Raw genomic sequence first — 27682 nt, forward strand, 5'->3', positions numbered from 1 at the left:
GAGAGAGAGAGAGAGAGAGAGAGAGAGAGAGAGAGAGAGAGAGAGAGAGAGAGAGAGAAACGTGTGCGAGGTGGCTGCAAGAAAGACTGAAGAGGAATGGGGTGGAGCCTGTGCTCTCACAAAATTGATCTTTTGTTTCCCGAGAGGGGGCAAAAAGAAAAAAGATAATGGAAAATTGCGAAAGAAAAACAAGATCGGGGGAAGGAAATCTGACTGTGTATTTCCTATTACTAAAATTTCATGACAGTCTTTTAGAATTGAAAAAGAAAAATGCAAATAAAAGACAAAAATTATTAAGTATCATACAAACAGGGAGGTTTTTTTTTTTAGTTACTTCCAAATGAATGCTCATGCTGAGGGAGGGTTAATTAAACGCCTCTGACAGTGATGGTTCTGGGTTACTCAGAAAACAAATTACTGAATCCTACAGCCTTATGGGCAGCTCAGAGACGTCTCCAAAAATAAGTAGGTACAAAATAAGCACAAACAGGGTTAGGGGCCGCTCACGCAGGCCACTCTTTGTTAAAAACAGCCGGAGAATAGACAAAACGTAGGTAGGTCTTGAGACCTCTTTTCACCACTTTTCTCACGTTTTCAAAAGTCATTTTGGCCTTTTGCTTAATGAGTCATTTGCTTTCAGTGGTAGAACAGAAACTGTTTAGTGTCTTTTACTGCTGCAGCATTCATCAGTACCTGGCAAATTCAGCTGATTTATCTGACAAACGCACAAATCAAAAGGATCCATTGAGACAGGCCACACAAATCATGATCCAATCTTCTGCAAATGTGCTCAAATACAATTTGTTAAAGGATGTTATAGCATTGATACAGCCTAAGTGTTACTGGCACAATCTACATGCTGCTGATTACCACAAAAGTACATTTACGACAGAGAACTTGCTATGAAAGTCTAGACATTTTGGAGGCTTAAAAGCAGAAATGAGGCACTTGAACTTTTGTTAAAGGGGTCATATGATGCTGCTAAAAAGAACATTATTTTGTGTATTTGGTGTAATGAAATGTGTTTATGTGGTTTAAAGTTCAAAAAACACATTATTTTCCACATACTGTACGTTATTGTTTCTCCTCTATGCCCCGCCTTTTTGAAACGCGCCGATTTTTACAAAGCTCATCGGTCTGAAAAGGAAGGTGTGCTGTGACTGGCCAGCTATCCAGTGCATTGTGATTGGCTGAATACCTCAAGCGTGAGACGGAAGTGTTACGCCCCTCACATACTGTTGATGTCGTGTCAGGCCGGAGCGACAAGACAACATTAAAACCCATTAAAAACGAGGCATTTGTTGCATCCAGTGGGGACATAATTACTGATTATAATGACTTATACTGTCTTTTTACGCGTTGTGTTGCATTGCATCGCGCCGCGTAAACATAAAACTCTGTCTGCATTTGTGATCGGAAAAATGACAAACAACAAGCGCTACTCTACACTGCCCAAAACTCGCGTTTGAATCTTCAGTGGCAAATCCTTTAAATGAAAACGTACTTACGTGAATCAGAACAGCCGGCCTTTATGCACCAAGAGCTTGTAACACTCCACAGAGAAAGGAAAAATTTAAATCGCATCATATGACCCCTTTAAAGCACTTATACTACTACTGTTTAAAAGTTCAGGGTCAAGGGTTTTTTTGTTTTTTTTGTTTTTTAATTAATACTTTCATTCAACAAGGACACATTAAACTGTTCAAAAGTGACAGTATTACAATTTAATATGTTACAAAATATTTCCATTTCAAATAAACTCTTCTTTTGAAATTTCTATTTGTCAAAGAATCCTGAAAACAAAAAAAATCTATCGTTTTCAACAAAAATATTAAGCATCACAACTGTGTTCAACATTGATAATCAGAAATGTTTCTTGAGCAGCAAATCAGAAGGATTTCTGAAGGATCATGTGACACTGAAGACTGGAGCAATGATGCTTTGATCACAGCAATCAATTACATTAACAATATTCAAATAGAAAACAGTTATTTTCAATTGTAATATTTCACAATAGTACTGCTTTTTACTTTATCCAATAAATGCAAGCCTTGGTAGGAGTGGGCGTATTGACTCTATCATGATAGTTATTTACAGGAAATTAAATCCCAAAATGTGCATGTAGCATAATGTAGTAATAACTATGTTAAAAATATTCATATTTTTAGATACTATTATTCATAATAATACTGAATGATTATTTTAGCATCGATGCAAAAAAAAAGCTTTACAAACACTTTAGTCAACCCCAAAACAGTAACACATTATAAATATGACTAAATGAGTGGTGTTGGAGGCTGTTGTAAATAAATGCGCATACATGATGCTGTGACCACTGAATGCTGAACTAATGCAAGGTGGAGCTGCTCGGCAACTATAACCAACCATTACATCATCATTACTCTGGAAATGTGTGGCACAGCTCCTCAAAACTACGCCACTCCTGTTAAAATCAACAAAGCTGTCTACACTGCAAGTAGCAGCCTGCTTTTGCAGAGTAGTTTAATTATTAATTGATTACACCACACATAAACAGCAGTATAAACTGTACAGCTGAATCTCTACCGGTTGTCACAGTACATACAACCACATATTGGATATATTTCCAAACTATTTTTATTTGAACATTTATCCTAGATTAATATCTTGCCCCAGAGATTTGCACTACAACGCATTACTACATGAAAATGTTTGTTTTTGATTGCACAAACGTAGTCAAAATGCATGATGTAAATGACAACAGAATTTACATTTTTTGGTGAACTGTCCCTTTAACGTACAATTGCTTCGATTTATTATTAATTTGTAATTATTTTAATATGGATTTAAAGTCGGTAAACTCATTAATTAATAAGAAAAGAAATCAAAAATAGATGAAGAATCGTTTACGAATCAGATCATGAGGTGTCTAAGCATTCTCATCCCTAACATGAACTGTTAAAACATACTGTTTAAATCTTATTCGCATGTACTGTATTTAATGAATTGCTGAATTTTCACAAAGCATTTGTCAGTTAACTCACACTACATCCAAAGGCTGAAGGCTACATACTGAATGTTGTGACATACTGTACTGCGTTTCTGCTATCTGCTAGGCCTCTACTACAGTTTGTGAAAAACAAGTCAGTCTGGGAACACAGACATACAGTATCTTGCGTGTGTGCGCTCCAGTGGAGAAGTCAGACGGATTGGCACTCAAGCAGAAGAGCCCCGTTCTTTGTGAATTCATTAGCGATGGTCAGGACCTCAGGGGAGCGCTGGTTTTGGCAAGTGAAGCACGCAGCATGCGTCACGTAGGTGATCCGAGCACTTCGGCCACATTGAATAAGCTGGCTAACACGCCAGTGCCATAAAACAGATGCTCATGCATTGATCCAAAAGGAAGATTAATGGAAAAATCCATGATTTGTTCAGAAAAGGTCAGGTTTAACTAGCTTTCACCTAATTATTAAACCTAAAGTAACTAGATTTATTACTTAATATAACATTCCAGACGACAGAAAATGCCATCTAACGAGTTATAACACACCCTCAAATCTGTAATAACAATAATCGCCACACCACACAAACTTGCGGTACAACTTGTTCTCTAAAGCATTCTTTCATGTGATTCAGCAAGTCAAAATCGTCTTGAACTAATGCTCATAAACAGCTGGTCAATTTTCCTACTGCAAAATCCTCGTAGGAATATCTTCTCTAAAAACCAACCAGGCATATTTCCTCCTTGTAAAAGAGCACAAGGACATAACAAGGTGAAAACCATCTCAACACCAGACCGCATACATCCACCACAGTCAAATCAATTTTGAGCCGTGGTAAGAGGACAGCTGGGAAAACACAATCTGGAGGACACAATCTATGATGAATGAGGAATATCTCAAATGGTACCAGTGAAAACCTCAAAAACCCATTGAAAAAGACAATGAAAGAAGGGAAAATAGGAGTGGGGAGAGGCAAAGAGCATAAGAAAGATGCCTCTGAGAAAGATTACGCAGCCTCACACACACACTGCTGCTGCCAGCACACACACACACACACACACACACACTGCAGTGTGGCGAATGGGTAAACTCCCTCACATCGCCTATCTTGAAGGGTAGAGGGTGCATGGATAACATTTCCCTAAATAAATTCAGTGTGACTGAATGGATCCTATTAAACTTGGCTGCAAACGGGGTGTGCAGAAGCAAGAACATTTCATTAAAACACCCGCTGAGACCTAGCAGTACATCATTAGATCAAAATCCATTAACAGATTGTATCTAAGGAATATCTAGATGGCGAATGGCAGAGAACAGGCAGTGATTCGATCAAGATTATTCTCTATATCAGAGTCTTGGCTCAGCTCGTGCTGTGATTCCAGTCAACCATGTTCTAAACAACAGACAACATTCTACAGGATCCTATGAAAGCACTTCTGCTCAACTACACACCAAACAGACACTAAAAATATGACCATAGTAAACTGCACACATCGTGTCACTGAGTAAACAAACCTATAGAAAGACAACGGACTAACAGTGAAAGCAGACTAGACTCCTAGGTGGCATTAAAGGGGTCATATGACAACATTATTTTCCACATACTCTACATTATTATTTCTCCTCTATGCCCCACCTTTCTGAAACGCGTCGATTTTTACAAAACTCATCGGTCTGAAAAGCGAGGTGTGCTCTGATTGGTCAGCTATCCAGTGCGTTGTGATTGGCCGAATTCCTCAGGCGTGTGACGGAAATGTTATGTCCCTACCATACTGTGATGCCGTGTCCCGGCGCCATGAGACAAAATCAATAAAACCCATTATAAATGAGGCATTTGTTGCATCCAGTGGGGATATAATTAGGGGTGGGAGAAAAAAAATCGATGCATCGCGATTCTCTCTTCAACGATTCTGAGAATTTCAGAATCGATTCTGAGCTTAGTTTGTAACCAGATGCACGATGAAACTTGCTTCCAATTCCTCACACACATACACCACTCGAACCTTCCGTAAAATAATCTTTCATAAAGCGAAATTCAAGGACATTCGTGGGCTTCATTGCAACGGATGCGCTGTGAGAGACGCGTGCTTTGTTTGATGTTACACTTGAGGTGTGCGGTCTCGCCCGTCGGTATTTTCCTTACAAATGCTCTACGAAGTCATCATTTAAGTGGTTTGGAATGCAGCGGACTTACATATTTAAAATATGAACCTCACTAACAGAAGGCTGCTTTCAATTTCAAATGCTAATGCATGCTTTTTTTGTGAAGACTGCTCGCGCAAGCGGGTGTGCAACTGACTCCGTGTAAGTGGTTTAATGCACTTGCATCTCAAAATGGTTTTATGACGCAAAATTAATGTAAACACAGCCAGTTATGTCTTAAGGGATTAAACGGACAGGACAAACCACATTACTTCTTATATTTCAAAAGAGATCCGTCCGTAAATGTAGCTTAATAGATCTCCCGCTGTCTACGATGTCATAGTAAAAAACAACAGTAAATATGAAGAAAAATCATTCACAGTTCTTGAATGGAAAATTTTCAGATAATCTTAAATACTGAAAGCACTCTTTGTTTGTTGTTTGTTATATGCTTCTATGCTCCTCTTTATTATTTGCTATTTGCTTGTATGTTTTGAAGTTATATTAGTTTAAAATTCTTAACATAGGCTACAACTGTTTTAATTAATTTTTTCAATTTGTAATTATTTTAAAAAGTACTTAATTACTTATGTAAGGATATGTAAATGTAAGGATTTTAAGATTCTCAAATCGATAAGCTAATTAATTAATAATGGGGGGGAGTAGATCAAGAATCGTTCTGGAATCGGATCGTGACTCCCAGAATCGGATCGGATCGTGAGGGGACTAAAGATTGCCATCCCTAGATATAATTATTGATTATAATGACTTATACTGTCTTTTTACGCATTGCGTTGCATCGCGCCGCATAAACATAAAACCATGTCTGCATTTGTGATCGGAGAAATGACAAACAACAAGTGCTACTCTACACTGCTCAAAACTCACATTCGAATCATCAGTGGCAAATTCTTTAAATATGAAAATGTACTTACAGGCTGTGAGCCAGTATTATTTGTCAGCATCATAGAGTGTATAGGGTCAGCATGCACGCCGAAGGGGAAACAGGGGAACTGAATTCACCGGAACACCGGCATTGTAGGCTACTCTCCCAGGAAACAGTCCTCATCCTCCAGAAAATACGCTGCACACTAGGGGTTGAACGACTTCAGATTTTTTAAAGTTGACTATTATGTGATGAAAGTCGAGTCGAAGTCGACTAGTTGCTGATGACGTCATTAATGAACAAATAAGTCTGGAGCTGTGACAAATACATTGTGTACAGCTATAGCATATGACACAGCGCTGCCCACATGGCTGTTGCTCCTATAACAGCTGATTTTGATCAGTTCTTTTGTCTTTGGGTCGTTATATTTCTCACAGATTTCTGCTCGTTCTAAATCAGATACAGATAAAGTAGCACAGTAAAGTTTACTAGTGAGAGCGATTGCGTGTGTGAATTAATTCTACCTGGCAGCATCTCTCTACTAGTAGTGAAGCTGTGGGATTTAGTTATTAAGAAATATATGCTTGAACGTTTTAGTTTCAAAGCTATTTTAACAGTGTTGAACACTGTTAAAGAAAGAACAGTATTGACAATACATTTCCGCGCTGAATGATTCTGTGTGCGCGCGATCTGCACGTGATGTATGAGCTACTGTCTGAAGCCTATGTGTGTGCGTTACAGTGCAGCAGTGCATTAGATTAGAACGGCGATTAATTTACCTGTACAATAAGCTGTTTAAAACGTGCATTTTCCTGTTCAATTTCGAGCATCCAGTGATATAATCACACGTCTTGTGGAGCGCTTTCAGAGTATGCATTTATTTGTCATTTTAACTGTTCGGAAATGGAGCGTAAATGTGGAAGTCCTTCAAATATTGCTTATCCTATTGCGCCCTCTATAGGACCAGCGACAAGTCGACGTCAAGCTTAAAGCGTCATGGCAGAGCATTGAAGTCGACTAGTCAACTTGTCGATTAGTCGGTGCAACCCCTACTGCACACTAGGCTTGCCGTGATAGACGGTGCTGACGGTGATACCGTTGTTAAGCCGCAACACCGATTATGTCACTTGCCCACCGTGGCACCGACCCCCCCAGATTTAATTTCTCCAGCGAGGCGAGTGAGGAGAGCTGACTGACAAGAAGAGTGAGGTGAGACAGACAAGACGATCGCGGATGATTTAGTTTCGAAACGAGATGCAAAAGCACCTGTTTGGCAGTATTTTGGATTTTGAAAAGCCTGTTGACTTTTGCCGTTTATCTAAGGTGATTTTGGAAGTTTTTTTAAGCATTAGTTTCTTATTTAATTGATTCCACAGTGTTTGCTGATTTTTACTTTATTAAAAAAAATTGTCATTTATTTTTTTTTTTTTTACATCAAGGTGTATGCCGTGCCTCCAAGCTTTCTTATTCGTTTTGCTAATAAACGTTCTACGTTTCTTATTTATTTTGTTATATATTATACGTTTACTTAGCCTATTTCCAGTTTTGTATACCTATTTAAACTTTATGTAAGTTATTTGTTATTTTATATTAGGCATAGCCTCCCCTTTAGCATGGTGTATTTGTATTTGTTTTGTTAATAAATGTTCTATGTTTTATATATAGGCTAAAGTGAGTTTGACGCCGAACTGCCGCTATTTCGAAAGTGAAAGTAAAATGTGCACGCCGCTTTTAAGCTATTTAAAAGCGAGGAAAAGAGGGAACGCCCCCGCGGTGATACCGGTATTATCGGTGTTGTCACACGTCGATTAACCGGTGGGAAAATTTCCTCACCGTCACAACCCTACTGCACACATCTGAATATTTGGTTTGAACTGTTCTGGAACAGTGTTGTAAATAATACTTAACCACTGATTTCTAGTTGTGTCCTCTTTTTGGAAGTATGAACAAAGTAGTTTCGCTTTCACAACGAAACGCGTCTCCACGACATGGCGGCAGCAACAATACTACAGCGAGAATCAAAGTTACACCTTCTTTCTTTGTGTGAACATTTGGGCGGCGTTATGCAAATCTTCCCACATAGTGAGGTAGATATGTGGGGGCGTGTTAGAACGAGCTGTTTTAGGAGGGCGTGGACGAGTCTTAACTTTTATAAAGAATATCTCTTTGGATTTGAGACTTTAGTCTTTGCAACTTTAAAGATCTTCTTTATGCACCAAGAGCTTGTAACACTCCAAAGAGAAAGGAAAAATTGAAATCGCATCATATGACCCCCTTTAAATACTTTGAGGAACTTGACATGCTATTCATGACATTATAATGACCTCATATTTATATGGAATATTTGTAATTAAAACAAAATGTATTTGTCACACCACTGGACTTATAGAACAGAATGATATACATGATAAATAGAATGATTAAAACTGCGAGAACATTTTTATTCACACAATTTCTATTATACATTCATAGTTTTTATCATTTTGACCTAAAATCCTGACGTTGAATTAAAAGTTCAGACTGCCCTTGAGGAACTGAGGAACTTTTTGACAACTTTTTTTCATAACAATACATCATTTATGAAAATGTTTTTCATCAATTTATTCAAATAAATGTAACGTGTAACTATTTAGGTATCAAATACAGGTAATGTGCAATGAATGAGCTGCAGTTTAGGCATTCATTCACGTAAATCTCAAGCTCATTCGCAGTCCAATCCGATTTTTATATATGAATCCTCAATCCTTATTTATGATAATAAAGATACAGACAGATTCAACAGCAGGATCAGGGATCATATATTTAACGTTGATGCATGACTGGATTTCTGCATATGCTGCATCTCCACCACTAAAAAAAAATCCTTAAACTTTTAAAGCTATTGTCGGGGTTTTATTTACCATGTACTTTGGAAACGCATTCCCGCTATTAATGAATAATGATGCACTTATAATATCTAGTGACTGTGAACCCACTAACTCATAGTAACCCTAATTCTTGCCACAGTGTTGACAATTAAGTGCCCTTAAATGCAAGTGTGTTAGCTAAGAAAGCCCGTCGCTCCACCGCCGCCTTTAGTTTATCTGCCTGACAGAAATAAAAAGAGCAAATGAAGACAAGGCTTTGTCAGCGCGGTTCGGCTTCTACTGACAAGCACACCCCCAGCCCAAAGAGAAAAGCAAACAACCACAAACCTTGCATCGCCCGGTGAAGGCTACAGTCCCTGAATGTGCCAGGGATTCGGGTAAAACGTGCAATGAAAATGTGACCAATCAGGGACGAGTGACCGGTGAAGCAGCCAATCAGGACAGGCTACGCTTGGACGAGAGCCAATCATATCAAGGCTCAATGCTCCTGCGGACACAGAGGGGTGGAGGAGGGTTCACTCGCATGCTCGTGCAGGAAACAGAAATGTGAGGGTGGAGGAGGTGGAGGGTGAGGGGGGATGGCTAGCTAAGGAGGGGGAAAATCATTTTAGCGACCCGTCCCGTACTGAAATCCACGATTGAGACAATGAGCAATACACGACCCACAACTTCACCTTTGTATATAAAACAGCAGCATTTCTATTTTGAAATAACTGAGTGAAGATCACTAGAATATATTCTATTGATAAAGACATTATTAATGGGATAGTGTACCCAAGAAGATATTTTGAAGCATGTGGGTAATCAAACAGTTGCCCCATTGACTTGTAAATAGTCATAGTGATTACATTCTACACATTCTTCAAAATATATTCTTTTGTGTTCGGCAGAAGAAAGAAGTTCATACAGGTTTGGATAAACTGTAATATATATATATATATATATATATATATTTTTTTTTTTTTTGGATGAACAGAACTATACATTTAACGTAATTCATACTTTATGTATAGTAAAATAAATATTAACCATTTTTTAATATACCTGTTTTATACTATTTCACAGGTATTTGCCTACTTGTCATCGCTGTCAAATATTTTAAAAACCTGAAAAATCAAAGCCATGTTTTATCTTGAAATGCTTTATGTCTTGAAAGCTGCTGTGAGGTCCGTAGGTTCACACACACTCCTGGTGAGTTTTACAGTTTTTAATGATTTGAATGCTTAGATTTGCAAATATGCATGCTTATATTTTCTGTCTCAAAAATGTTCTTATGCATTTTCTTACGACATATGCTTTGCCCTTGGTTTTGTATTTAGGAATCAGTGAGGTGTTTCAGCTTGATATGTTTGTTCTCACACCAACATTTTAAACATTCAAATATTTTTTTAGATGAATATTAAAAAAATATAAAAAATTAATAAAAATAAACTACAAAGTGAATCTGCAGTCTGGTTGTGCTATACACCATAATATTTCAGATAATGAGTCCATGGTACATAAATATGATAATCATTTGCCATCATGGTCATCTGATACCACAACACTATGAGAAATATTTAAAGGGATACTCCACCCAAAAAGTGCCTAAATGTATATTATACTATGGGGGCTGTAGAATGCTTGAATCTGATTGGTTGCCAAATGTTCTGATGTGTTCAAGTATTTTCCGGGAAACGCATGGCTAAAGTAGTTCCAGGCAGGTCTTGACCACAATACATGTTCATATCACTTCGCCAAGCGATTTCAGTTATTTCAAAGGTCCTTACAACCTAAAACAGCAAAATAACCAATACTCACAAAGACACTGACCAAGCAAATAAATAAAGCAAACAATAGGAAAAAGATGACTGATTATTTCCATGTTTTTGCCTCAAAGTTACGTTTTATGTACAGAAAACACATACCCTCTTTCTCCTGCTCTCTCTCCCTTACAAACGCACACACAGAAGCATGTTGTCAGCGCTGCTTTGATGATTTTATCAGTAAAATAGCTCAATAGCTTAAAAGCTACATGTCATTTCTCATAAGCAAGGTAATACGGCGCTGTTCTTGAAACAGATGCACTTACATTTTCGATATTAGTAGAGACGCTGCTGCCGAACTGTTGAGAGACACCCAGACTCGGGCAATTCACACACGCTTCATCTCTCTCTCTCCTTCTGTCTGTCTAATAACTTCATTAAAGGCATTAGTCTGCTATCAACGGCTCAAGCCTCCGTTGCTAGGTCTAAAATAACATTTTGGAATTAGCAATGGAGGTGTTGGATGAGATGCGCAAGAAATGAACCCTGCTCACAATAGCGTTTTAAGGACAAAAACCTGACGAATGTCTTTAAATACAACATCTGACCAATATGTGAGGTGTGGTACACTGTAAAAAATGACAGTGAATTTAACGGTAAAAGACTGTAAAAATGCTACAGTAAAATCCTGTTAAATGGTTAACGGTAAATTCCCCTACTATATACGGTGAAAAACTGTATTGGACATTACATGTATTGGACATTAATTTTACGGTAGTATATCGTTTTTGGAAGTGAAAAAGACCGTATAGTTTACAGTGAATAACCATAAATTGACATTCCCAGAATTCCCTGCGTTACATTTCAAATTTGATGTTTTTTTGTTGAAATAACTATGTTTCTTCTTAGTTTTTTCTTATCAGTTTTGTATATTAGGGTTGTGTGTTACACCTACTGTTGTTAAATGAATGTTTATTGCATTATTTCAGTTTCATGTGTGTTACCATGATGGTGTTTAGTGTTTGTGTGAATGGCACTGTGCACCTTCTATATATGTTATTATTTAAAAGCTGCTTGTGATGGGGTTTGGTTCATCATGTGACTTTCTCATCAGCGCCTGCATTTAGTGGTTATCAGTGTATTACAAAGGTTCAAAACAGATTTCAGTACTTCAATAGGTTGGTACATTAACATTATATGAGTTAATGAAATTACGGTATTTAACTGTAAATTTCAGTTAAAACCTAAAATGTTGCTACTGTATTTTATACGGTAAAATTCTGGCAACCACAGCTGCCGTTTTTTTACCGTAAATTTTACGGAATTTTTTTTACAGTGTAGATGTAGCACAAGCAGAATAATTGACTCCGGTCCATTGAATTACTAGAAAATAATGCACACCTGAGGTAGTGAATGACGCGAAGGTGTGCATTATTTTCTAGTAATTCAATTCAATGTGTCAATTATTCTGCTTGTGCTACATTTACCACACCTCAAATATTGTTCATATGTTGCTTATACTGATGATTTCCCGTCATCAATTATTCCTTACTTAAAGGGATACCAAAATGTATAGACTTTTTCTTCAGATGAACACAAACAAAGATTTTTAGAAAATATTCCATCTCTGGAAGTGCACATAATGCAAGTGAACAGTAACCTTAAATGAATATGTCTCACCTATAGTTTTACTTCAGAAGAACATGATTCATCCAATGCGGTCATATGGGTTACAGTCCTGATCATGTGGCGTTTGAATCAACTTTTGAGTTGTTATCCATTTGCATTATATACACTCCCAGAGATGGAGTAGCCTAAATTATTGTATGTACATATACAGTATATATGTATGTGTGTGTGGTTGTACATACACATATATGGAGTGGTTTTTTTTGGTGTTTGACTTAGTGTTATGTTAGAATCATTATTTTACTCATACCTTTTGTTCTTTAATATTTTGAATTGTTTTTAGCTTTATTTTTTTGTTTTTCATTTAAATGTTAAGTTTAGAAATTTAGTTGTATGCATTTGTCCCTTTTACTTAATCTCTTTATTTTTAAAATGTGTGTAGGTAGTATTTATAAAGTTTTAGCTTTTAGTTTTGGATCTGTTTTTAGTTGTTTTAATACTACAATTGATTGCTTCTGTTGTCCTCATTTGTAAGTCGCTTTGGATAAAAGCGTCTAATAAATGACTAAATAAATAAAATAAATAAAAGATGAGAAAATTTTTGGTGGAGTGTCACTTATTCAAAAAAATATCTGTAGCCATTTGAAATTAAAGGCAACCGCTGCATTTCAATCATGAAAATGCTACACACGTGTAGCATTAGCAGTTGTTTTTGATTGAAAGGTTGTTCACTACCAGTCAAAAGTTTTTGAACAGTAATATTTTTAACGTTTTTTAAAGAATTCTCTTCTGCTCACCAAGAGTGACCATCGGGTTCTTGGTCATCTCCCTGACTAAGGCCCTTCTCCCCCGATCACTCAGTTTGGCCGGGCGGCCCACTAGGAAGAGTCCTGTTCCTCTAGGAAGAGTTTCTAACAAACTTCTATTTCAAACAAACGTCTTTGACATTGTCATTATGGGGTATTATCTGTAGAATTTGGAGGAAAATAATGAATTGAATCCAGTTTGGAATAAGGCTGTAACATGTGGAAAAAGCGAAGCGCTGTGAATACATTCCAGATGCACTGTATATACACATGTAGGAATAATAGCTCTAGTCTAGTTGCTCAAAATAGTATTGCTGGCCATAATTGCTTACATTTTGACTTTTTTTTAGGTTTTGCATTTGAATGTAGATTTAGACATTATCAAACACTCGATTTTAATAAGTATAGTTTTTTAATAAAGAATTTATAAAGGAAGAGTGACCATCGGGTTCTTGGTCATCTCCCTGACTAAGGCCCTTCTCCCCCGATCACTCAGTTTGGCCGGGCGGCCCACTAGGAAGAGTCCTGTTCCTCTAGGAAGAGTTTCTAACAAACTTCTATTTCAAACAAACGTCTTTCACATTGTCGTTATGGGGTATTATCTGTAGAATTTGGAGGAAAATAATGAATTGAATCCAGTTTGGAATAAGGCTGTAACATGTGGAAAAAGCGAAGCGCTGTGAATACATTCCAGATGCACTGTATATACACATGTAGGAATAATAGCTCTAGTCTAGTTGCTCAAAATAGTATTGCTGGCCATAATTGCTTACATTTTGACTTTTTTTAGTCGCTTTCATTTGAATGTAGATTTAGACATTATCAAACACTCGATTTTAATAAGTATAGTTTTTTAATAAAGAATTTATAAAGGTTAATTACTCACATCCCAGTGTTATTTTCTGATATTAACATAAGCATACAACACAAGCGCATATTAAGGCAAGCAAATATGGAATTTAACCCAATAAAGAAGTATAAAACAATGTTTAAAAACACAACCAATTGCATTCAGCGAAAACTCTTTATAATGTTCCTTGATTGAGCAGTCTTCACTGAAACTCATTCAACCTCCTACAGTGAGAAAAAGATTGCAGAAAGACTAAAAACTTTAAAATATGACAACTAGCAAGGTGTTTCTCACGTTATCTAACTGCTTTTATAGTATAATGGTCTATTATTTAACGATAAACGCGCTTCATAAAATACCACTACTGCCCAGATTTCCGAGAGGTCAACTAATGCGTTAAAATGTCCCCAAAAAAAACCTATTCTGGCGAGAGTGCTTGAGAAACACTGAATTGAATGGGCTTCAATGCTGGAACTAGACTGTTTACTTTCGCATTCCTTGGTTCCTATGGAAGCCTATGGGAGTATCGCAACTCTCTGGGATCAAATAAATGCAGGCTTGGTGAGCAGAATAGAACTCTTTTAAAAGAAGAAAAAAAACATTCAATCTTACTGTTCAAAACATTTCGACTGGTACTGTATATTTCCAATATTCAAGCAAAAACAGACTGTGTGGCTGGCTCGGTGCCGCTTGAGAACCGCACCGCCCGTCACACTAGGAGGCAGTAGAGAGCAGACCAGGCTCACTGCCGCATGAAGACCGAAGCCGAGAAGAAGACAAACAAACGCTCCACAGTTTCCCCAAAGCAAGATGGCGGTGCAGGAGACAGCCGCTCAACTCTCTATGGCCCTAAAGGTGCAAGAATACCCGACTTTAAAGGTCTGTCAAGCCTTTCCTCTCCATACTCTAACCATGCAGTCGAACAGATCCAGTTTGCGTTATATAACCGTCACAACAAATCGTCTAACGGAAATGATCGATCAGATGGAAAGTATGTGACTGCATTTAGACAGTAACTGGTTAGCTCTACGGCTAGATACCTTAGCGAAACAAGTCCTACACAAACAGCTTTTACCGAAGTGATCGCAAACTGTCGAGCAGTGACATCGCCTGTAGTGTTATATATCGACGGATCTGTAAATGAGCGCAATAAGTCGAATAATATCAGTCTGATGCATGTCACCCTTGCGTTCCGACAGTCTTGTTTTATTAGGCGCTGTTTTATTACCCCATCACAGGGTTGTCCACTAGTGTAACCAGCGAGCAGTGCAGTTTATGGACGAGAATCGTTAACGAGGCGGATAGTGATAAGAATCGTGTCGGATTTATAGCTACTTTATAATCGAGTACTGGCCAGTCTCGTATAGCGTTTGATTTCGATTGTTTTTTCTGAAGCTATGATCCAGACAGCACCATTTTCCTGTGTCTAGATCAATGCTGGCGGAATAAACCCATGTCAATGGTGACCACAGCTCGGTATGCATGCGATTTATGCACCATATTAGGATGATATTGCATCATGTTGTGTTGATCAGTGGCAGCTGTTAGCACGTTTATAGCTCAGCTGTGGGTTCTCGATGAGGGGCTTGTTATTTAATGGTTGGCATACAGCACCTTTGTTCTCTGCGTCACAGATTTTCCCCGATAGATAGCGTCGATTTGGATGAATCTTTGCTTTGACTGTGTGGTGATAAGTTGAATGCTTTGTAACCCGATTTGCTCATGGATCTCCTGTAAAATGACGCCTGTTTATGCACACGCACACTGAATGTCAATAATATGTGGTCTTCACTGCTGCATCTGAGCTTGTCTTGCAGCATTGGGAATGATTTCCAGTACCTTCTTGATCATTGCATCATGATCTAACCATATAATCGAGTCACTATATTCTTTTGTGCAAAATCTTAAGTGCTTAAGGAAATGTACATGCATGGACCAGGTCTTTTATGGAAGGCACTGATTCTTGTAATGTTTTAGAGGGTCGTAAATCCTTAAAATTGACATTTATTCATACAGGCAAATTGAATAACAGTATACAACTGTAAAGCAATATATTTTGCTTTTTGACAGTCAGGTTTTGACATTTGTAATGTGAAAGTTTTAATTATAAGTTTAAGTTATGTGTATAGGCATGGGTGAACGGTAGTTTATCCTCTATTGTTTGATCGTGAAAGAAATCAATATCTTATAATTGGTATGAAATATTTGAGAGACGGTATTAACAGGGCTGCACGATAAATCGAAATGGAATCGAGATCGCGATTAGGCAGAAGCTGCGATTGTCATGCGTATCTTTCAGTGAAGCGCGGTTCTGTGATCAGCAGTAAATCTTCGACAGAAGCTGCGATTGTCATGCGTATCTTTCAGTGAAGCGCGGTTCTGTGATCAGCAGTAAATCTTCGACAGAAGCTGCGATTGTCATGCGTATCTTTCAGTGAAGCGCGGTTCTGTGATCAGCAGTAAATCTTCGACAGAAGCTGCGATTGTCATGCGTATCTTTCAGTGAAGCGCGGTTCTGTGATCAGCAGTAAATCTTCGACAGAAGCTGCGATTGTCATGCGTATCTTTCAGTGAAGCGCGGTTCTGTGATCAGCAGTAAATCTTCGACAGAAGCTGCGATTGTCATGCGTATCTTTCAGTGAAGCGCGGTTCTGTGATCAGCAGTAAATCTTCGACAGAAGCTGCGATTGTCATGCGTATCTTTCAGTGAAGCGCGGTTCTGTGATCAGCAGTAAATCTTCGACAGAAGCTGCGATTGTCATGCGTATCTTTCAGTGAAGCGCGGTTCTGTGATCAGCAGTAAATCTTCGACAGAAGCTGCGATTGTCATGCGTATCTTTCAGTGAAGCGCGGTTCTGTGATCAGCAGTAAATCTTCGACAGAAGCTGCGATTGTCATGCGTATCTTTCAGTGAAGCGCGGTTCTGTGATCAGCAGTAAATCTTCGACAGAAGCTGCGATTGTCATGCGTATCTTTCAGTGAAGCGCGGTTCTGTGATCAGCAGTAAATCTTCGACAGAAGCTGCGATTGTCATGCGTATCTTTCAGTGAAGCGCAGTTCTGTGATCAGCAGTAAATCTCCATCCGAAGGCCAGAGGGCGCTCTCGCGCTGAAACTCCAAATACGCCTCTCAGATGAAATCCAGAAAATGCCTATAGCGGTAGCTGAATAAACAGAAGATTTATCCGCTTTTAGGATTTATTTCAAACACTCGACTGACGTTATGAAGTGAGTTTGGAGTAAAAATTTTATTAAATGTAGTATTTTCACATGCTTTCTGATGGAGCAGCATTTACTTCACAGAGCTGTAGTTCACTGAGAAGCTATGCAAACAGCTGTCATTATCGCAAACGATTTCTGCGATTTTTTTTGACGTAACTTGTCAGTGAACTACGGCTATGTGTAGTAAATTCTGCTCCATCTGAAAGCACGTGATGATGATTTCCTGCTGATTACAGAACCGGCTTTACTAACAAAATGCGCATGACAATCGCATTCGATTAATCGTGCAGCCCTAAGTATTATTTTGGCTTAGTTGTTTATCATCACTGCTTTTTTCAGTCATTTACATACGTTCTGGCTCGCATTGAGGACCTTTCACTTCTCACTGCCAAATTAAGTTGCATCTTGTAATCCAACAAAGGTTAAAGCTGCAATAATAGCTTTGACTGATGTGGGGTGTTTATCTACTCGAAAACATCTGAACATGAATAGAGCATTGCAAATGTTAATAGTACTTATCTGCCCTGGTTGCAAGGTGACAGATGGCCTGATCTAAATAAACCAGCGGATGCTGAGAGATAAGATTGAAGGTTTATGCACCCCTTCCACAGCTGTTGAACAGACGCTCATCCTGGCCTAATGATCATGTCCACCTATATGACCTTTTCTCAGCTGAAAGAGCACAGTGCACCATTGTTAGACATCTGGAACTAACTACTTACTTTACAAATGTCATACTTTATTTACTAATGCCGTTTGGAAGATAAACATTTGGGAATTGTCAAAATTTAGCTTTTTTAATTCAAGAATATTTGCTTATTGTTTACTGAGGGTCCACTGAACATATAAATGCCTGTATCACAAGACATGAATGAGGACAATTTGTTAAACCGAGTATATAGACACAAAAGTAATAATTGTAAGTAATACTACACATACATTATATTCAATACACTATTGAATAGAAGGCAATAATACAGCAGCATATCAGTACAATGGCATAGCCGTAAACTGACTGAATGTTATAATGAGATCGAAATAGTGACTCTTCAATTACTTAATTTATACTGAATGCTTAAAGGTATAGTGTGCTGAAAAATTAAAATTCTGTTATTTACTCACCCTCATGTCGTTCTGAACTCATAAGACGTTTGATTGTCTTCGAGACACAAATGAAGATATTTAAAAAAAAATATATATATATTATTTTTGCCCATCCATTGAAAGTCAACACAACCAAAACTTTCATGCATTAAAAAGTAGAAAGGGATATGATAAAAGTAATCAGTATGAATGAAGTGGTTTAGTACAAGTCTTCTGAAGAGACAGAATTGCTTTGTCTGCTTAACAGATTTAATGCATGCTTTTATTCACATATCAACTTTGATCAACACACATACAGAGACCACATCAAATATGGTAAACATGGAAGATCAACTGTATTTGCTTGACAAACAAGAACAAATCTCATTGGTTCTCATGCATCAAGCGTGTACATTTGAGCTTCCATGTTTACCATATTTGATGTACTCTATGTATGTGCGTTGATCGATGTATATATGTGAATAAAAGCTTAAATTAAATGTTTATCGTACAACAGTAACAACACGGTCATGCCTCTTCAGAAAACTTGGATGAAACTTAAATTTACTTTTTGAATCGTCAAAGTTTCGGATGAATGCACTTTTTGTGGAGGGACAGAAATCTTTCAGGTTTCATTAAAAAATATCTTCATTTGTATTTTGAAGATGAGTGAAAGTCTTATCAGTTTGGATTTTTGGAACGACATAAGGGTGAGTAAATGACAGAATGTTCATTTTTGGGTAAACTAACTATTTCGTGATTCTTTCTCGAGAGAATGTAATGATACATGAGGTGCTTTTTGAACCCATGCCATGAATATAATGATATTAGCGAGCAACACAGCAGAATATGTTTGTTGCATTAGCTTTGTGCCTAGTAATAAAATGCAGTTTCTTATCTCAACAGGTTCCTTATGAAACCTTGAACAAGCGCTTCCGAGCAGCTCAAAAGAATATAGACCGGGAGACCAGTCACGTGACGATGGTGGTGGCGGAGCTGGAGAAAACGCTCGGTAGCTTTCCAGTGGTGGATACCGTAGTCTCTCTCCTGGATGGGGTGGTTGAGAAGCTCAGCGCCCTCAAGAGAAAGGTATGCTGAGGCATCATGTTGAATAGATTCAGTTTTACTACATTTGTACCATTTGCACTAAAGACTGAAATGGTTTCGTGTCTGATAGGCAGCTGAGTCTATCCAAGCAGAAGATGAGAGCGCCAAGTTATGTAAGCGGCGCATAGAGCACCTGAAGGAACATAGCAGTGATCAGCCAGCCAGTGTCAACGTTTGGAAGAAGAAGCGCATGGATCGTATGATGGTGGAGCACTTACTACGCTGTGGCTATTACAACACCGCAGTCAAGCTAGCCAGACAAAGCGGGATTGAGGTGTGTCTCCACTTTTCCTGTGCAACGGGTACGATGCTTGCGCTGTTTCCCATATAATGTTTTGTCTTTGTAGGATTTGGTCAACATTGAAATGTTCCTTACTGCAAAAGAAGTTGAAGAATCTCTCGAACGCCAGGAAACGGCTACCTGTCTGGCTTGGTGCCATGACAACAAGTCTCGCTTACGGAAAATGAAAGTAAGGTGCTGGGTTCAACTGGGTTTGATTTTTCTCAATTGCTGTATTCAAATATGCACTTGTGTTTTAACCATAGACTGTATAAAAACATGGACGTGGTGTCCGTGACGTCACCCGTAGGTTTCCGAAGAGTGTTTTTGAAGCCTAAAGTAGGCAGAGCCAGCCGTCGCCATCTTGGCAGCACGTCACCGCGCGTCACTCCCGGATAATCGAAAATGGGCAAAGAGGCGGGAGCTGGTTGCTGAAACCACGCCCACCTAGCTCGATGGTGGTGACAGCAGCGGCAAGCCACCTGTCACTCAAGTGGCCACGCCCTTAATTATGCAGACCTTTAAATTCTGCATAATTAACTATATAGACCAAAATCACTTTTTGTACCAGGCTGTAAACATCTTTTTTTTTTCTGCTGGAAAGTTGGGCATTTTAATATGGGGAGTCTATGGGACTGACTCACTTTTGGAGCCAGCCTCTAGCGGCCAGTCGATGAATTGCAGTTTTAGTCACTTCCGTGTTGGTTTCACGAGAGAGACCGGAAGGTTGCCGCTTGGTCATTATGGAGCCACAATAAGTTTGTGGTTCTATTCCTTGTAGTCTGTGCTTTCATTGGCTTACATTTCATTTTGTCATGTTGCCTGAAAACGATGCAGTTTGAAAGGTAAAGTTTATTCAGTTTTGTTGAAATATGCCCCTGTTTCCAGAGCTGTTTGGAGTTCAGTTTAAGGATCCAGGAATTTATTGAACTCATTCGACAAAATAAACGGATGGACGCAGTAAGGTATGAGATGATTTTTTCTTTTTTTTTCTTTTATAATACTAGGTCTTCATGGCTGGACATGACATGACTGCCAAGTTTCTCGGAATAACTTGAATTTATTGTTAAACAAATCATAGTTGGTGTTATTAAATCAAAATGAATGTCTTGTAGACATGCACGCAAACACTTCAGCCAAGCAGAAGGAGGGCAGTTGGACGAGGTACGGCAAGTGATGGGCATGCTGGCATTTCCCTCAGATACGCACATTTCACCGTATAAGGTAAATTACATTTCTGTTTCGATATTATCTGAAATGTATCTGCCACTCCAGGGAATTGTTTTGATATTGATCATTAATTGTTTCTGAATATGCTGTCATAGCAGGTACAAGTTTAGTTGTCCGTAACATTTCTTATCTTTCCTCCCAGGATCTTTTGGATCCAGCTCGCTGGAAAATGCTGATCCAGCAGTTCAGATATGACAACTACAGATTACACCAGCTGGGGAACAACTCTGTGTTTACCATTACCCTGCAGGCAGGGCTGTCTGCCATCAAAACCCCGTATCCTCTCTGCAGAAAAACATTCACCATCCTAAGGCTTTTCAGTTTGCACGTCCAGCAGATCATTCATTAATCAGGATTTTGAGTTGGGCGATTTCAACATACAGTGCTTTGACAATAGAAATAGGGGTCATTATCTTAATTGACTGTAAATGGTTCTTAAATCAAGTTGTTGAATTGTTGTTGACCTTAATTCCAAGTTTACAGGCAGTGTTATAAAGAGGATGGCACTTCCAAAAACCCAGACTGTCCTGTCTGCAGTAAGTCACTGAACAAATTGGCTCAACATCTTCCCATGGCTCACTGTGCAAACTCAAGGCTGGTGTGCAAAATCTCTGGCGAGGTCATGAATGAGAACAACCCACCCATGATGCTGCCTAATGGCTATGTTTATGGATACAATGTGAGTTTTGAAGCTAGTTTTGTTTTTCTGCTCTTGTGTATATATACTACCAGAGTATGCCATTTGGAATTTAAGGGGGTCTGAATACTTTCCGTACCCACTGTATTTCTGTGTAAATATAGTGATTAACGTTCCCTTGCCTCTGCTTTTCAGTCTCTCTTGTCCATTCGTCAAGATGACAAGGTGGTATGCCCCAGGACCAAAGAGGTTTTCAACTTTTCCCAGGCTGAGAAGGTTTACATAATGTGATGGGAGCTCCACATAAGTTTTGGGACGTTAAGTTGTGGTGCCATTGTAGGCTGGGCGAATCTCACATTGACACCATTTGTCAAAGGGCATTTTGCCCTTGTTCCATGCAAGTGAATCTCATTGACAATATGTCCTCGCCCTGCAAGACCAGCAGGCCTGCAAGACCTTCACTGAACTGATGGTTCAAAATAACAATGGAGTCATCCTGCACTAAACGGACTGTAGTGACGAGGGATTTTTTTGGTTGGTGTTTTTAAAAGGGTTGATTGTTTGGCATTTACTTAACTGGTTTCTTTTCAGTAGTGTAAAACAAACCAACACGACTCCATATCAATCTCAAAGGAGCTTCTGCCTTGTAGTGTGTTAACAAAATGAATTATTCATTGTTGTTTTTTTTTTAACAAGGGCACCCAATTAGGTCATTATTTTTAGATGGGTTGTGAGTAGGTAGGTAGTTGTAGAGAACACACTCTGATGCCTTGCTTTTGCACCTGTGAAAACTGCGACAACTTGCTTTTATGTTAATGTGATCTTTTTTTGACTTGACATCCTCAGTTTGAGGCAACATGTTAAAAAAAAGTTGTAGCATTTATAGCAATACTGCTCTTTATCCCATTTCTGTGGAAGTACATATTTAGAAAGACTTGGTGGTGTTCTTTGGTGTCAGGCTGGTGTTTAAAAAAAAATCACATTAGTTTACACTTCAACAGTAAATACTATACTGACTTATGGACTTTTATATCATCATCATTCATCGAATAAAACATCCTGTGTATGACCAAAGTCCTTGTAGGACAAGTATGCAAGATTGATTTTTGATGGATATGCCGAAATTTGGAGAAATCTTTTTTTTATTATTTTTTTTTTACTAATGGTATGTTGTGTTATATAAAACAATATCATATGTTGTAATTAATAACTTCATGCTGCATTTAGTGCTGTTTTGAGACTAAAGGTTGCAATAGCAAACCTAAAGTTTTTGTGGTTTTGGATCTCAGGGTAGATTCAAATCTCTCACGGTTTTATTACATGGACTGGAGTTTTGTTTTTTGTCTCCAATGTTAGAATTTGTTATTATCCAGCCTTCGTACCCTCATTTTGTGATGTAAATGTCTTGTGCGAGTTCTCTTCTGCTGCAAAATGGATTCATATGGATCTTTTCATAAATATAGGCTAGTTTTACATAAGTCTTACATTATTAGAATTTGCAAATTCATTGTAAGTAATGTGCATAGAGTCGTTTTGAGCACAATTTTCAAAGCAGCGTACATTTTGATAATGTTCACCCTTGCACACATCCCTTGAAAGTCTCAGGTTTCACAGGATCAACAGAAGGTAACCAACGAGTGGGATCTTTGAAAGGCCCTCTGGTCTTTAAGTTTGACTTTAAAGTACACCAACATCCGTTCCTGTTGGAAATGATTCTCCAAGTATGTGTTTAACTGTAATTGTGGAAAGACTTGCTTAGAAACTGCGCATGCATGTGTATTTTGGTAGGATAGATGGGTTGTTCATGTCCAATTGCCAATAAAGATTGATTTGATTATGTATTGTCATTGCCTTAAAAACACAGTTAAACTCCCAATGGAGAAAAACGAATATTTCTTACAAATTTACATTTAGGTGAAAGTGAAGCACTTCTGTAATTATGTTTGAGAAGCAGGAGTGTAGCAGTAGTAGGCCTGTGTAAAGTTTGTTGTTTATATCCTAAATTAGGAGCTTTGTGGTTTTGCAGGTATAACTAGTCCGACCATTTAGCTGATGTATAAGAATAATAGAGATGATATGCAACATTAGGAAGTCGGACTGACCAGCTGATATCAGACATAATAGCATATTACTTTCAAGTTATTATACCTTGACAAGTTAATTCTTAGTAAAGAGAAGCACTACAAAATGGTTGACAAAACTCAACCCCTAACGTTTACACAAGGAATTAACTCAAAAAAAGTGCATTTTATCATTTATTTCAAAATGAAAAGCATTCGGTGAATTCAAATGCATGAAAACTGAAAAGAATTTCGATGAATGGAGTCTAGTTGAGTAATTTTTGTAAGAACTGCATGAACATATTTAAACATTTGTAATTTGTTGTCATGTCATCTTGAATATCCTTTGCATGTACATTTTGTACGGTCCAGCACAAGTTGCTGTCGTTTGTTGTTGATCTTAGTAGACATAGCTGGCAGTAAAAAGGGACTGTGTAGATGCTTGGTCAGCCTGACCTGAGGGTTTGTATTCACCTTTTGATGCAAGACTATTGGTCTGAAGAGGAAAAAACAAAAATCATCAATATATGCAGCTTCGATCAATATGGTAGGCCTATAAACTGACAGTATAAAGCAGCACAATATCATTTAGAAGTTTTGAAAAGTTGCACTATAGTTGTGACTTGACTGCCCACATGCAGTATTTTTAAGTTTGAATCATATTGTCATTGATTACCTTGGCACGTGTGACAAAGGCATCCTGTGTAGCCTTCTTGTTTGCTGCTTGTCCCTTCCATGCAGCAAGAGCCGAGGCCTGGAGAGCACGGCCATAAGAGAAGCTCAGCTTCCAGGGTCTGTGCAGAGGAAGCTGGTTCATGGCGTTCAGATTCAGAGAGGCCTCCTCCTCACTTTGACCACCAGAGAGGAAGCAGATGCCTGAGAATCAGAATAGAGATGTTGATCGTTTGAAGAGCACTCAAATAGAGACCATCCTCTGAGGACCAGTGGAGGACTGTCTTACCCGGTACAGCAGCTGGCACTGTGCGTCTGAGCGCAGTAACTGTTGCCATGGCAACCTCCTGAGGGGTGTACTTCTTGGTACAGGAGTGTCCAGCGGTGACCATGTTTGGTTTGAGCAGAGTTCCCTCCAGATACACATGGTGGTCAGAGAGAGCCTTGTACACAGCCGCCAGGACCTTTGGATGCAATTGGTTGGGAATTATTTTTGACTGATAATTTGGCTTTGCTCGGCTTGTTATTCTGGGAGGACGTTTACCTTCTCGGTGGCATACTGGCAGCGTTGCAGATCATGATCTCCATCTGGGAGGATCTCAGGCTCTACAATAGGCACTAGGCCATTCTACAGGAACGAGGAAGAGTTAATGAGAAAAAAGGATCTTATAGACGGTTTGTAAAGAATCTTAAACAAATTACTGACATGCTATCAATTGTTTAGAGTCGTGTGAATGGCCGTTTATGCACAAATAATAGGATTCCATGAACCAAGCACATTCTGTTAGACATACCTGTTGGCAAATGCTGGCATATCTGGCAAGAACATTGGCATTTTCAGCAATTGAGAGAGCAGAGGGGCAGCTGTCAGAGATCTTGAGCACACAACGCCACTTGGCAAAGTCACAACCATCCTTCTTATACTGGGCACAGCGTTCAGACAGACCGTCCAATCCTGAGTGAAACAGATCAAGCAAAAATAGCTTCCTTTAAAATGGATACAAGTCAGGAGAGATTACGGTCATGTTAATATGCATTTAAGTAAAAATGTACCCTGTGTGGTTGTCTCTCCATCGGTACCAGCCAGTCCTGCTGTGCCTTTGTCCACCTTTAGGCATAAAAGCACAATTAATACTTTTATTTATAACATTACATTCCAAAACTAATGAGATAACCTTGTATGTACACAGAAAAAGAGAGAGAAGGCTTCTACCAGTCCTTTGGTCTTCTATAGGGCTATAACAGGGGTGGCGAACTCCAGTCCTGGAGAGCCGCAGCCCTGCAGAATTCAGCTCCAACCCCAATTAAAACTCACCTGCCTGTAGCTTTCTAGTAACCTTTCAGACCTTGATTAGCTTGCTCAGGTGTATTTGATTAGGGTTGAAGCAAAACTCTGCACGGCTGCGGCTCTCCAGGACCGACGTTCGCCACCCTTGTGCTTTAGCAAGCATAGAAATGCATAAACGCGTTCACACTATGTTAGAGAAAACATTTTTAAAAGTGCACCGAAATCTCACCTTGATACCAACTACGATGCCCTTGTCCTTGATGACTTTTGGAAACAGAACTCCCTGGTGTGATTTCTGGTACAGTGTTTCATGGAAAAAGATGACACCACCAATATATTCAGAGACTGAATTGTCTACAGAGAAGAGGATGTCACGAAAGCTGCGGCGGTTCTCTTCAGTGTTCTCCACTTTTATCTTCTGAAAACGCTTTGCCATGGTGCCTAGAATATGAAACACACATCTAAGAACATCTGCTGGAATGCAAGCTTACCACGACATATTCAAAAATACAATTCATTATAAGTACAGCCATAAAGCTGGAAAAATGCAGTAAGACAACACTGTTAAAAAACAATTATTCAGCAACATCTGAAGTATTTTCATTGCTTATTGTTGGTCATTTAATATATATTGCATAGAGTTGGTACTCTATCCCATGCAATACACCACACGTTCTTACCTGCGGACTCATCTGCAGCCAAAATGCCTTTTCCAGTAGCCACAATGCGCTGGGCAATTGTGGAAAGCTCCTTCTTCTGCTCCGTAGAGAGAGCTGGAAACTGATGTGTCATGCTGGGAAAAGAGCAAAAGTAAATTTATTTGCAAAAAATACCAAATTTACAGAACTTCTATTATTCAGATCACTGGGTTATTCACTGCTATCTGTAAATATTTGGCCTGACTGTTGAACTTCAGTCCAGGCTGAGAAACACACCGGCTCCTCCCACTGAACAAACAAGTCCAGGGTTCAGTCATCTGATATAGACCAGAGCATTTTGCAGTTTTCCTTGCTATTATGTGCAAAGAAAAAGTGCAAAACGTTTCACACATTAGTGCAATATCGTTAAGAACTCTACAAAAGTGTCTTTCATACACTGTGTAGTTATGAAAGAAGATTTACCTCCTTTTTCGCAGTAAACGAACATGCCATTTGCCTACGTATATAAAAACTAAAATGCAGCGCCTGCATTCATCCCGTAGATAATTTGCAAACTGCACAATCTAACCAACATGCAGCCAATACAGTTCTGAAATTTCAAAGATATATCTGAAATATTCTTACAGTGATTTATGACTTGCATTAAAGAGCAGAACCTGAATATTTAGCGATATCATTGCACTGACACATCTGCAGTTTGTGAGTTCGATTCAGCGTGTTTATGTATTGCTCTACCCTTCCAAAATACTACATTGACTTACAAAATAAATATTAATACTAACTTGGTAAATGCGATGATAAAAAGAGAATTAAAAACTTCCATGCTTACTTGATTGGTCTGAAGTCGAGCAGCGCTATGTATAAACTTCAGATGGAGTGGCCTCTCCTCGATGGGTTTTAGGGAATCGGGACAGAGCTATTCGAACAAGTCGCTATTTATTCGAGAGCAGAGGCAGGACAAAAGTGATGCGAACGGGCGTGCTCAACCTCCAAGAATGCCATTGGTTGGGATATTGGACGGGTGTGTGAGAATATCTGCGTATGTGGACTTTGGAAGAAGAGTTTTAACTCAGCCATCCCTGACCTTAGTGTTACACATATTTAAAATGACTTTACAGAATCTTTATAAAACCATGAATCAAGTGCGGAGCACAGGGCTGGAAACGTGAGATCTGAGATAACAGAGTTGATTTTCAGGTTTCTTCAGTTCTTGCATTATCATACACAAGTATGTACTCTGCAACCTTTCTGTGGAAGCCACATTCTGACTGGCACAAAAGGTGTAATGTCCCACTGCAATATGATAATGCATGCAATACATAGACTAGTGAATGTGAAAGAAAACACAGTGACTATCATTCTCCTTATGAAAAAAATAAAAACTATGCTATTATAGATCCTGACAACAGAGATATGACATCACACAAGGCCAGCAGATGGGTGAGGTTTACACAGGGTGTTCTATTAACTGTGTTTAGAGGTGCCTGCAGTGGGGAATCCAGGTGAATTTGATGCTTTTAAACTATAAAATGCATGCCT

General features: G+C 38.7%; 2 protein-coding genes across 3 annotated transcripts; one reads left to right on the plus strand and one right to left on the minus strand.

Annotated features, from left to right (window-relative positions):
- Nucleotides 1-14604: 14604 nt before the first annotated feature.
- On the plus strand, nt 14605-23303 carry LOC107557686 (macrophage erythroblast attacher-like). Of its 2 annotated transcripts, none has more exons than XM_016241180.1 (9): nt 14605-14785; nt 19117-19299; nt 19388-19591; nt 19665-19787; nt 20486-20562; nt 20713-20821; nt 20970-21103; nt 21311-21506; nt 21660-23303. In XM_016241180.1, the coding sequence occupies exons 1-9, from the start codon at nt 14717-14719 to the stop codon at nt 21753-21755; spliced, it is 1191 nt and encodes a 396-aa protein (XP_016096666.1). In that variant the 5' UTR covers nt 14605-14716; the 3' UTR covers nt 21756-23303. The 2 variants fall into 2 exon arrangements, with proteins under 2 accessions (XP_016096666.1, XP_016096667.1); XM_016241181.1 differs by lacking the exon at nt 14605-14785 and adding an exon at nt 14880-14897.
- A 403-nt stretch (nt 23304-23706) lies between these two features.
- aldob (aldolase b, fructose-bisphosphate) lies at nt 23707-27059 on the minus strand. Its single transcript, XM_016241182.1, has 9 exons — nt 26973-27059; nt 26165-26277; nt 25714-25925; nt 25250-25304; nt 24991-25151; nt 24741-24824; nt 24486-24660; nt 24201-24400; nt 23707-24020 (listed from the first exon to the last, which is right to left on the minus strand). The coding sequence occupies exons 2-9, from the start codon at nt 26274-26276 to the stop codon at nt 23925-23927; spliced, it is 1095 nt and encodes a 364-aa protein (XP_016096668.1). The 5' UTR covers nt 26277; nt 26973-27059; the 3' UTR covers nt 23707-23924.
- Nucleotides 27060-27682: the final 623 nt, after the last annotated feature.

Source organism: Sinocyclocheilus grahami, unplaced genomic scaffold (genome assembly GCF_001515645.1).
Source record: "Sinocyclocheilus grahami isolate Dianchi unplaced genomic scaffold, SAMN03320097.WGS_v1.1 scaffold614.1, whole genome shotgun sequence".
Taxonomy (NCBI): domain Eukaryota; kingdom Metazoa; phylum Chordata; class Actinopteri; order Cypriniformes; family Cyprinidae; genus Sinocyclocheilus; species Sinocyclocheilus grahami.

Bases quoted from the DNA above. Each gene is read 5' to 3' on its own strand.
- LOC107557686 (XM_016241180.1), top strand. From the start codon at position 14,717: ATGGCGGTGCAGGAGACAGCCGCTCAACTCTCTATGGCCCTAAAGGTG. The intron at 20,563-20,712 runs GTATGAGATGAT...AATGTCTTGTAG, and splicing joins AAACGGATGGACGCAGTAAG to ACATGCACGCAAACACTTCA. The intron at 20,822-20,969 runs GTAAATTACATT...CTTTCCTCCCAG, and splicing joins CGCACATTTCACCGTATAAG to GATCTTTTGGATCCAGCTCG.
- aldob (XM_016241182.1), bottom strand. From the start codon at position 26,276: ATGACACATCAGTTTCCAGCTCTCTCTACGGAGCAGAAGAAGGAGCTT. The intron at 25,926-26,164 runs GTAAGAACGTGT...TTCATATTCTAG, and splicing joins GGCTGCAGATGAGTCCGCAG to GCACCATGGCAAAGCGTTTT. The intron at 25,152-25,249 runs GTACATTTTTAC...TGTTTCACTCAG, and splicing joins TGGAGAGACAACCACACAGG to GATTGGACGGTCTGTCTGAA.